Source organism: Nematolebias whitei, chromosome 9 (assembly GCF_014905685.2).
Source record: "Nematolebias whitei isolate Nwh7 chromosome 9, NemWhi1, whole genome shotgun sequence".
In the NCBI taxonomy this organism is placed as follows: Eukaryota; Metazoa; Chordata; class Actinopteri; order Cyprinodontiformes; family Rivulidae; genus Nematolebias; species Nematolebias whitei.
This window is the reverse complement of record NC_056506.1, coordinates 14,499,831-14,511,305: the sequence shown is the minus strand read 5'-3', so window position 1 is coordinate 14,511,305 and position 11,475 is coordinate 14,499,831. Positions and strand designations below refer to the sequence as shown.

General features: G+C 43.9%; 1 protein-coding gene across 1 annotated transcript in view; it reads right to left on the bottom strand.

Annotated features, from left to right (window-relative positions):
- Positions 1–1,920: 1,920 nt before the first annotated feature.
- LOC119414400 (gelsolin) overlaps positions 1,921–11,475 on the bottom strand; it is a gene marked incomplete at its 3' end in the record, with an annotated part of 12,217 nt that continues 2,662 nt past the window's right edge. Inside the window, 5 exon segments of the mRNA XM_037681493.1 lie at positions 1,921–2,053; positions 2,146–2,235; positions 2,569–2,718; positions 4,982–5,143; positions 10,360–10,514. Of these exon segments, the coding sequence (XP_037537421.1) occupies positions 1,921–2,053; positions 2,146–2,235; positions 2,569–2,718; positions 4,982–5,143; positions 10,360–10,514 (690 nt within the window).

Below are 11,475 nucleotides of genomic sequence, written 5' to 3'. Positions count from 1 at the left end.
CCCCTCTCTTCACCCGAGTGTCCAAGACATGTGGCCGCAGATCAGATGAGACGATGACAAAGTCGATCATCGAACTGCGGCCTAGGGTGTCCTGGTGCCAAGAGCACATATGGACACCCTTATGCTCGAACAAGGTGTTCGTTATTGACAATCCATGACGAGCACAGAAGTCCAACAACAGAACACCACTCTGGTTCAGATCAGGGGGGCCGTTCCTCCCAACCACACCCCTCCAGGTCTCACTGTCATTGCCCACATGAGCATTGAAGTCCCCCAGCAGAACAAGGGAGTCCCCAGAAGGTGCACTTTCCAGTACCCCCTCTAAGGACTCCAGAAAGGGTGGATAATCTGAACTGCCGTTTGGTGCATAAGCACAAACGACAGTCAGAACCCGTCCCCCCACACGTAGGCGGAGAGAGGCCACCCTCTCATTCACCGGGGTGAACCCCAATACACAGGCACCAAGTTGGGGGGCAATTAGTACGCCCACACCTGCTCGGCGCCTCTCACCAGGGGCAACTCCAGAGTGGAAGAGTGTCCAGCCCCTCTCAAGGAAACTGGTTCCAGAGCCCGAGCCATGCGTAGAGGTGAGTCCGACTATTTCTAGCCGGAACCTCTCAGCCTCACACACCAGCTCAGGCTCCTTCCCCACCAGTGAGGTGACATTCCACGTCCCAATAGCCAGCTTCTGTAGCCGAGGATCAGACCGCCAGGGTCCCCGCCCTCGGCCACCACCCATCCCACATTGCACCCGACCCCTTTGGCCCCTCCCACAGGTGGTGAGCCCATGGGAAGGGGGACCCACGTCTCCTCTTCGGGCTGTGCCCGGCCGAGCTCCATGGGTAAAAGCCCGGCCACCAGGCGCTCGCCCACGTGCCCCACCTCCAGGCCTGGCTCCAGAGTGGGGCCCCGGTGACCCACGTCCGGGCAAGGGAACACTAGGTCCATTTGTGTTTTCCATCATCTGTTCAATCCATCATTTGAAAATGACAAAAGTCTGGCAACTGAACCTACCAAGACATGAACGTCCACCTACATAAACTAACAGGTCGGACAACGAGAGCGTGAAGCTCATGGTAACTCTGGAGGACCTGCAGAAATCAACAGCTCGGGGACAATCTGTCCACAGGACAATTATTTGTCCTGCACCCTACAAATCTGTCCTTCATGGATGAGTGACAAGAAGAAAACAACAAAAAAGATTCAATCATGTCATCTGGACCAGTTTAAGTGAGAAATGTTTCGTCCCCCATCCAGAGGACTTATTCAGTCTACGGCCTGCCAACCAGATCTGTCCCATAGGCGTGTTTTGCATGTGTACAAAACCCACTTCTGAGATTCCAACAAGATGTTGGCTTGAAAGAGCAGTGAAGGCTACTTTTGGGACAGATCTGGTTAGCAGGCCGCAGACTGAGGAAGTCCTCTGGATGGGGGATGAAACATTTCTCACTTAAAGAAACTGGTCCAGATGGCATGACAACCTTTTTTGTTGTTATCTACCTGGATGATAGAGCTTACAACCATTTTCCTTTGGCAAGAAGAAAGTTTTTTTGAAAAAAATAATAAAAACATGGAAATAGGAGCTCTGCTCAGATCAGACCAAAACTGAACGGTTTTGACTTCAGTACATCACCCTGAACACACCATCCCCACTGTGAAACATGGTGGTGGCAGCATCATGCTATGGGCATGCTTTTCCCATTAGGGACAGGAAAACTGGTCAGAGTTGATTGGAAGACGGTTTGAGCTAAATTCAGGACAATCCTGGAAGAATCGCTGTTAAAGGCTGCCGAAGACTTGAGACTGGGGCGGAGGTTCAGCTTCCAGCAGAACAACCCGAAACATCCAGCAGAGCTACGGTGGCGTATGAAGGTGTGATATTCTTTTTTAGGTTTACAGATGCTAGAATGCTGCCATCACCTTTCCAAACAAAGATGTTCTGATCCACTCCGTTGTCCACAATATAGCACTCCTCAGGCGACAGCATAGCCTGCTTGAAGGGACTGGACTGGACCACACACGTCACCTTCATGGAACCAGAAGCATCTGAGATCTAAAGAACAAACGAGCACCACCAGGTCAATACGTTTCCAACACAAAGCTACAGATGCTCTCAATCTGCTGACCATGAAAGATATTCCTCACCATGTAGAGGGCAGCCTTCTTCTTGTTGGAGGTGTCCACCTTCTCATCATCTGGAGTACTGGGAGCAATGGCGGGTTTGGGTCCTAAAGCCTGCACAATAAGCTGAGGCATGAATCACTACATTTCTGTGGCAGCACAAATAAAAACACAAAGCAGCTTAGTCAGCTTCTCCGATTAAAATAAAAAGACTGATTATTTCAAAGCCCCGCTCCTCCCTGGTCTCATTAGGCCTCTTCAGTGTAAAGGAAGTGTTCACGATGCCACCATGGCACAGAAGCAGCAGATGACAGAGGACGCATTGTGTCCCTGTGTTCCCACGCTGACGAACAGTGGCAGTGAAGTGCACCATTAACATGTAGAGCTTCTGCCACATGAGATCATGTCTGAAGGTTAAGCTTGGTGAAAAAAGTTAATATGTTTGACCTTTATAACGTCTTCTGGTTCTTGGTCCTCCTCCACCATGTGCACCTTGGCTCGACCATTCCTTTCGTTGTCTCTGATGTCAATGGCGACCTGGGAGGCTTTCAGCCGTTCAAACTTGTTACACTCACTGCCGCACCACTGGTACACGTCCTGCAGGGAGACAACCAGCTCAGAAACCTCTGGAAACATTTTAAACTGTAAACATCTGAGGACAAGAACATGAACCGGAGCAGCCCTAAAACAAATTAGATGCACAGAAAGAAATGTCATTTTCTGTGAGAATGCAGTGTGAACGCTGAATAACTGCTCAAATTAGCTGAACAAGCCAAAACAGACTTAAGCTATAATAAAAAGGAAAAATAACCTTTTTAAAACTAAACGAAGCAAAATGCTAGCTAAATGCTAAAAGCAGCAAAATACTAGCTAAAAACAAAACTTGCAAAATGACAGCTACCAGTGAAAAAGGTAAATGAGGCAAAACATAACTAAAAGCTAAAAGTGGCAAAACAGTAGGAAGATGATAAATGTAGCAACACGCAAGCTATAAACTCAAATTTGACAAAACGTTATCTAAACATAACAAGCAAAAGACTAGGTAAAAGGAGCAAAATGTTTGATGTTAAAAGAAGTAAAACCTAGTTTAAAGCTAAAATTATAAAAACTGAAAATGAGGAGAATCAGGTAATCTGTTCCAGATTATTATGCAGGAAAATCCACATTTAACAGTTTTGACAGAAAGTACATTAGGCCTTAAACTGACTTGTGTTTTGTTTGTTTTGTCCAGAGAATTGTCTTACAGCCATTTTCAGTTATCAGGCTCCTCTCTTGTGGAACCAACTTCCAGTTTCTGTCCATGAGGCTGACACATTATCCAGTTTTAAGACTGGGATTAAGACTTTCCTTTTTGATAAATCCTATAGTTAGGGTCGGCTTGGGTTTCCTGAGCTGTCCCTTAGTTATGCTGCTATAGGCTTAGACTGCTGGAGGACAAACTGAGCATGCATCAGGACAAATTGCCTACATTTCGTCACTATACTACCGTCTTTACTTACTCTGCTCAACCTGTTCTGTATTTGTAATTAGTTTTTCTATCCTAACGTGTCTTTCAGGTACACCTGGACCTATACTTCTTAGCGAGCAGGTCCCCGGTTCAAATCCTGGTCCGGGGACCTTTCTGGGTGGAGTTTGCATGTTCTCTCCGTGCATGCGTGGGTTTTCTCCGGGTACTCTGGTTTCCTCCCACAGATCAAAAACATGCATGTTAGGCTGATTGGTAACTCTAAATTGTCCCTAGGTGTGAGTGAGAGAGTGAATGGTTGTTTGTCTTGTTTGTCTCCATGTGTCCCTGTGATGGACTGGATACCTGTCCAGGGTGTCCCCCGCCCGCTCACACAGTGATTACTGGACATGGGCACCGGCGACCCCTGCGACCCAAAATGGAAGAAGCTGGTAAAAGATAATGGATGGATGTGAATGCTCCTGTAAAGTGTCCTGAGACAACTTTGTTGGGATGTGGTGCTACATAAATAAACTTAACTGAATTTTATGTCCTTTTTTAATTCTTGGTCATTGTTGCTTTACATTTGTGTTATGGTTGTCACTCATCTCAGGTTTTATACTTTTGTTTGTTAGATTGTCAACATTTCTGTTAATTTTTTTTTAATTTTATTTTACCCATCTGGTTTATGTTTTTACAGCATATTTGTTCTCCATCTGTTTTTATACCCTGTGCTTCAGCTCCACTGACATCCCCACTTTTCCTTCCAGCAGCTCCCTCAGTCTCCACAGCGGACCTTCTGCATCCATCTCATCATATCCCAACATCCCCCACCCCCACCCCCACCTTAAACCTTTTCAATCCCTTCACCTCTGTCTCCCTCTCATTCACACACATGAATACCATCATTCCTTTTTGTTACAGAGCATACTGCCTACTCAGAGATCACAGCGTCATCTGCAAACAGTATTAGTCCACGAGTACTGCCGGACCTCATCAGTTTTTAGTCTGTTCATCACTGCTTTAAACAAGGAAGGGGCTCAGCTCTGATCCCACCTCCATCTGTCACTACTAGCTTACAGTGGAGCCATGAAGTCCTTGAAATATGCTCCATAAAAACTTCTAAACCTGACAAACTGCGATGGTGGAGATGGAGGTGCACCATACAATTATGATGGTTTAAATTGGGAGGTTTTGTTCCCGTCTTCTTTCATTAGCTTGAAGTCTGACTAATGAATATATTTCATGTAGTATAAAGCAAATAATTCACTCAGAGAAGTTAATGTAGAGCCAAATATATCAATGAATAACAATCTAATCAAACATTAAAAGCTCTTAGAATTTTACTTTATTCTCGTCACTGATTCGTTTCACTTTGTCTTAATTGGCATGAATTTAGTTTAAAAAACAACTCACCTTTCCCAAGTCAATAATGAAGCAGTCCCCCTTGTTGAAGCTCGCCCAGCTCATGTCCACCTCTGTGGCTCTGATGGCCCTGCGGCCCTTGACGTGAAGCAGGCGCGACACGTTCATGCCGTTGGTCTCCACGTGTTTAAAACCTGATGCTACGCCCCCTTTCTGCAACAGAAAGCCACCTTTTAATCAAGAACCACCTTCCTCTCACATCAATTACATTAGAAATGAGCAAAGCTGAGTGAAAAAGACAATATTAAAGACCTACCTTTACTTAACAGAACATACATCACCCGCCAACTTTTGTGTCAGCGTCTTAAACTAAGGTCTTAGATGAGAAACAATACTTCTATAAGTGTGATAAGTGCTATATGTTGTCATCACTGCACAGTATGTTCCCATACAATGATGAAATTAGTTCTCTTCATTTAACCCATCACACCTGAGATACACCCAGGTGGAGCAGTGGGCAGCTATGGAAGCACCTGGGGAGCAGTTAGGGGTTAGATGTCTTGCTCAGAGACACCATGACATGTGGGAATGGCTGGGAGTCGAACCACGACTTTCTGGTCCCAGGTTGGCTGCCCTACCTCTACATCATCTCAGCCCCTAAGTCATTTTGGTCAAAACTTGTAATCAATATTTTGCACAACCTCGTGATAACATTTGATTTTGTGAGATATGTGCTCACATCAAGAGATGTGAATGACTCGGCTATCATCGTACAAAATTTTAGCTCATTATTTAAAACACTGCAGCTGTTTTTGTGTTTCATAAGGCCAGCCAGATGTGTTGGTTCACTTACATCACATTATTTTTGAACATTTCAGTAACTCTGTACCGTGTTTCATGAGATATAGTGTTAACAGACCATATTTGTTTGACACTTGTGCCAAAGTTTACTGTAAAGATGTGCTGGGGATGATGCTGGTCACATACGGCTCTTTAATGTCAAACCCAAGTGCAGGCAGACCACGGAGACTGGGAGAATATAATAAGAATTTATTTTAAAAAATAATAAACATAAAAGAGGCTGGAGAGGCAGCCAAACTTACATGCATGGCTGACACGAGGGAACACAGAGACCAGCAGGAGCCCGACAGCTCAATGCCCAGACAATGAGAAACACCAAGACACATACACAAGCACCGACCAGACAAAGTGCAAACACCTGCGACATATAACAGGTGCAGGAAACAGGGAGTGACGACAAGGAGGAGCAGGACACAAGGGGGCACAAGCCTCACAGTGCTCAGCTACAAACAGACTAAGCTGGCTGAGCCATTTTTGTCTTCCCTAAACGTTGTGACAACCATCATCAACCATCTTGAAGTGTGGTGGCTCCAAAAGTTCATCAGTTGTTCATCAACGATGAAGTGCTGCAAACTCTTTTGTAAACCGATGAAACTAAGTTTTACTGTAAGACCGGTAAAAAAAAAAACAAAAAAAAAAGTAAGAGCACAGTATAGTTCCTGGTTTCTGCTCACTAAATATTATCTGATGTCTGCAGGGCTTTACCTGTGTGTCCTCAGCTGAACCAGTAAACAAAACATGGAAATGAGCTGCTGCAGATGAGCAGCAGCAAGACTCTCCACTGGGAGGAGTGACGACAACAGTCAGATGTTTATTCTTGTTAAATGGCATTTTTTATGGAAGTTTTTTCTGTTTTCTGAAGTTAAAGTCAGCTGCTTTTCATGGAACCGTTGTGCAGCTCTTGGTGCTCAGTGGGGGATGGGGCGTACATTTCCCCATGTTTACAATGCAGACTCTGTTGACTGTTAAACTGTTTCCAGACACGGAGAAACCAAACCAGGACAAGTTGATGAGGTTTGGTTCTGTGGATCAGCGGATGCAGCAGAGTTCCCAACCACGAGCAGAAGAAGTCCAAAGGTATTTGAGTTAATTTCATTTAACTGCATCCAGATTTTGGAGGGTGGAAGTGTTTTTACAAAGTATTACCTGCTGCTGAAGGCAGAGAAAGAGCTATATTGTGTGTGTATGTGTACTTGTCTGCCTGTAGTGTTAGTAAAATATCTCATGAACCACTTGAACAAAACCAATCACTGTGCTGACATGTGCAACTCATTAACTTTCAGTCAACTTGATTCAAGATGGCTGCCACGGCAAAGCAACTTTAGAAACACAAAATATTTAAAACTCAGCTTGACAGATAATAACTTGACATTTGGAGTGGTAGTAGCTGAGACTGATCCCTAACCTAGATCCTGAGCACTGACTGAGTTTGAGATCGTTATTAAAAATTGCCATTAACTATTAAAATCAACTCTTCTTGTTTATTAGCAAAATACCTTATAAACCACCAGATGGATTTTAATGAAACTTTCAGAACGTTCTCAGTGGTTGCATATCTACAACTTATTATCTCCTGGAGTCAACACAAGTCAAGATGGTTGACACAGCTAATCAACCTTAGCCTACACAGAAATGACTATAACCGTCCATCCATCCATCCATTATCTTTACCCGCTTCTTCCTTTTAGGATTGCGGGGGTCGCTGGTGCCCATATCCAGCCATCAGTGTGAGAGGCAGGGGACACCCTGGACAGGTCTCCAGTCCATCACATGGACACATAGAGACAAACGAGACAAACAACCATTCACTCTCTCACTCACACCTAGAGACAATTCAGAGTTACCAATCAGCCTAACATTCATGTTTTTGGTCTGTGGGAGGAAACCGGAGCACCCGGAGAAAACCCATGCATGCACGGACAGAACATGCAAACTCCACCCAGAAAGGCCCCGGGCCAGGATTTGAACCAGCAACCTTCTCGCTGAGAGGCATCAGCTCTACCAACTGAGCCACCGTACTGCTATAATCCAGTGAATTTTATAAAGACTGAGCTAAAATTTGCTGTGGTAGTAGCAAAAAGTAATCCACACTCCTGACACTAGAGAGATGATGCTCGTTGTTCTCGTTAGCGCTGGACTGAGATAACTTCACCTCCATCACTTCTCAACATCAAATCCTCTGTTTGGGGTGTAGTTTGGACTCCGTCATTATGAACGACAGCAGCTGATGTGCATTCTTGCAAGGAACTGTCTTTCTATTATTTTTATGTGATTTTTTTAAATTATTTAATTTTTATTTGTGTTTATTGTTTTACTAACAGGAGGTTATTAAAAGTGACACCCCCCACTGAACAAACTGGTGCCTTGGTTGCAGCTCGTCAGTGGGTCCGACACACCCTGAGACTGAAATAACAGGCTGTGAGTTCTCTGAACTTCAGATGCAAAGTTCACGAGACAAAGCAATCATTAAACCTTCAGGTCAAACAGTTTGTAGCTCCTTGTTGATAACAGACTCTCGCCTTTTGTGTTAGTTTATCTCCATTTCTCTTTAAACGGGTACGTCTTTTTCACTGCTAGTTACTACTGCTAGTAGTAACTCCTTCATGCAGTCGTGAGCACAGCTACCATTCCCAGCATTTCTCTCTCTGTTGACTCGTAACTAGTAAAAGGCCTAGTGTTCCTTGAAGGAACGTGCATATTGCCCACCTTTTTTCATGGCAGAGTTTTGAATTAAGATCATCTCACGTTGAGAAATGATGAAAGTGATGATAGCTGTTTTGGTCAAATCTTGAATTATGTGCAAACTCGTGCAATATTCCAAGATGTCCCACTCAAAGTATGAACATAATGCTGTCACTTCAGATGTTTCTGTAGGAAAACAAACATGCTGGTCTACAGCTGTCTTCATATTTTTGATTTAGGACACATTCAATGAACTGTACTTGTATAGCTCCTTTCTATCTTATCAAGACAATAAAGTTGACTTGAACTTGAAGACACTCAGAGCTCTTTACAATCTGTGTCCTCATTTACCCATTCATACAGCACTCTACTAGATCTATACAATGACTAGTCAGAGTTTTATCACATTCATACAGTGATGGGACACACATCAGAGGCAATGAGGGGTTCACTGTCTTGCTCAGGGGCACTTCAGCATGTGACTGCTGGTGGAATTAGAATTGCACCGCTCAAGACGGCTGCATGTTAGAGTAGCTCTCTTACATTCATTCTGAGATGTGGTTTTGAAAACTTTAATTACTGGGGGGGGTTTTCCGCTGGGATCAGATGCCGAAAAGGAGGTGCCGTGGATGCATCTCGGTGTACCTGGAGGCAGTGCTCAAGTGTCTGACCACCAAGATCTTGGAGGTAGCAGGAAACAGTAGCTTGTGACAGCAGGAGGACCGAGAGCATCCCTCGACACCTTAAGTCTGTGGCGACGAGGGGCTCGGCAGCTGCTGGGAGAAATGGCCATCGCTCTGGGAGGAGTTCTACTCAACATTCAGGCAGTTCTGTTGCTCAAGAGGACCGAGTGGTCTGCTGGGTATGGACGAATGGATTGGCATCTGCAGCCAGTTTTTTTTTTTGGATCCAGGACAGACTGCTACAAGAGATCCTTCCTGCCCAAAGCCATCAGCATCTATACCAACTCTAATGAAACCAGGATGAGCTACATCAACATTTAATTTCCCTTTAGGATTAATAAAGTAATTTTGAATTGATTGAATTGAATCGTCCTTAGAGAACTTTACTAATTGGCTTTTCTATGTATGTGAATGTTCCTGTTCAGTGCCCTGAGACAACTTCTGTTGTGATTTTGTGCTATATAAATAAACTGAATTGAACTGAATTGGAATTGAACCCCCACCCCCCATTTGAGGACGTCTGCTCTAACCATCAATGTGGGAAAAATACTTTGAGGATTTTGTTTCCTATATTAAGATTTTTTTTTTTTTTCACTCTTTATGAGACTGAAACGAGTACCTCCAAAACTGGATGGACTTGGAGGGTCATCCAACAAATATTTTCTGAAATGTCTTTAAAATCTATCCAGTGGTTCATCAGATATTTTGTTAACAATGTTGACTCTATAAACGGTTAAAAGATAAATGTTAAAAAGAAATCTTGCATGATCAGTTAGTGCTCAGAATATGTTTCGGGGATCAGTCTCGGCTACTACCACAACAAATCTTAGGTCAATATGTGTCACACTGACTGAACTATAGGCCTTTGTTATGTCCTTTAAGTTTAGTTGGCTGTGGTGGCCATCTTGAACTGGTTGATTCCGAAAGGTAAAACACTGCAGATGTAAATCCAGTGGTTACTTTCTGCAAGTTTCTTTAAAATGTATCCAGTGGTTCATGAGATATTTTGCTAACAGACACACACAGAGAAACAAACAAAACCAATATTTTCTGCCTTCACCTTTCAACAGTGGGCAAAAGAAGAAAAAAAAGTAAATTTTTAGGTTTTTACAAGTCTTCTGTTTCTGTTGTGACTCTCTTGTCGTCATGTCTTATCGAAGGCCCCCATCATGACTCAGATCGTGACCCTGCTCCGAGGCTCACCTGGTACTTGATGCCTGACTTGAAGTACCCCAGAAAGGTGTTGGACTCATGGTTCTGCACCTCCCGGTACTGCACCGGCCCGCCACCCAGGAAGTCATCCAGCTGCGTGGCAAAGATGGCTGCAGCTCCACTCTCATCCTGTGAGCACTCACCTCCTGCGCAGGACAGATGTTCTTGGTCAAATACAGATGTTTTCTAGCATTTGTTAATTGCTGAATGCTGGAGCTTCTCACAGAGCAAACTGCAGCACTCTCTTATTAAATATTATCTCCCACATATGTGGGGAAGCTGTTTTCTGTAATGACATCTTTCTGAGGGTCATCCTGTAATTTGATGCGACTAACAGGAGCCTCCCTCAGATGGTGCTGTTTGTCCTGCAGCTACAGCAGCGAGCTGAAGGCCTCGACAGAAGCTGCAAACACAAAGCTCTTGAGAGCTGATTTAAAGGGGCATTCCTGGTCTGAGTCACACAGCGCTTTTCATTTAGGACTCTGTTCTGTTTTTGGAACCAAAATATTTACCAAGAGAAGAGAAAAAAGACTCTGGCTTCAGAGAGGCTGGAACTGGGAGGAGGAGCTGCGCAGCAGGAAGTTATTTCACAAACTGCTGTGACTCATGATGGAGCGTTTCAGCTAAAGAGGATGTTTCAACTCTGAGATCAAAAGTTTCAAAACCGCTGTCATCATATCCACAAGATGAATTGTTTCCAGTCTCATCGGGACATTTTCATATTGTAAATTTGATTGAGTGTGAATAAGCTACACCATAAAAAGAAATGTCCAACATGCCCAATAAGTAGACCCGCTTTTGAAGAAACTATATTTAAAATAAAATAAAAAGGTTAAATCGTGTCATCTGGACAGTTTATTTAAGGACGTTTTGTCTTTCATCCAGAGGACTTCATCAGACTGTGGCCTGTCAACCAGATCTGTCCCATAAATAGCCTTCACTGTTGTTTACGAGCCAACATCCCATTGAAATCTCAGAAGCTTTAACACATGCAAACAGGGACCATCTGTCCAAAACAGTCAATCATTGTGCACAACAATCATCGTGCACAACAATCATCGTGCACAACAATCATCATGCACAATCATCGTGCACAACAATCATCGT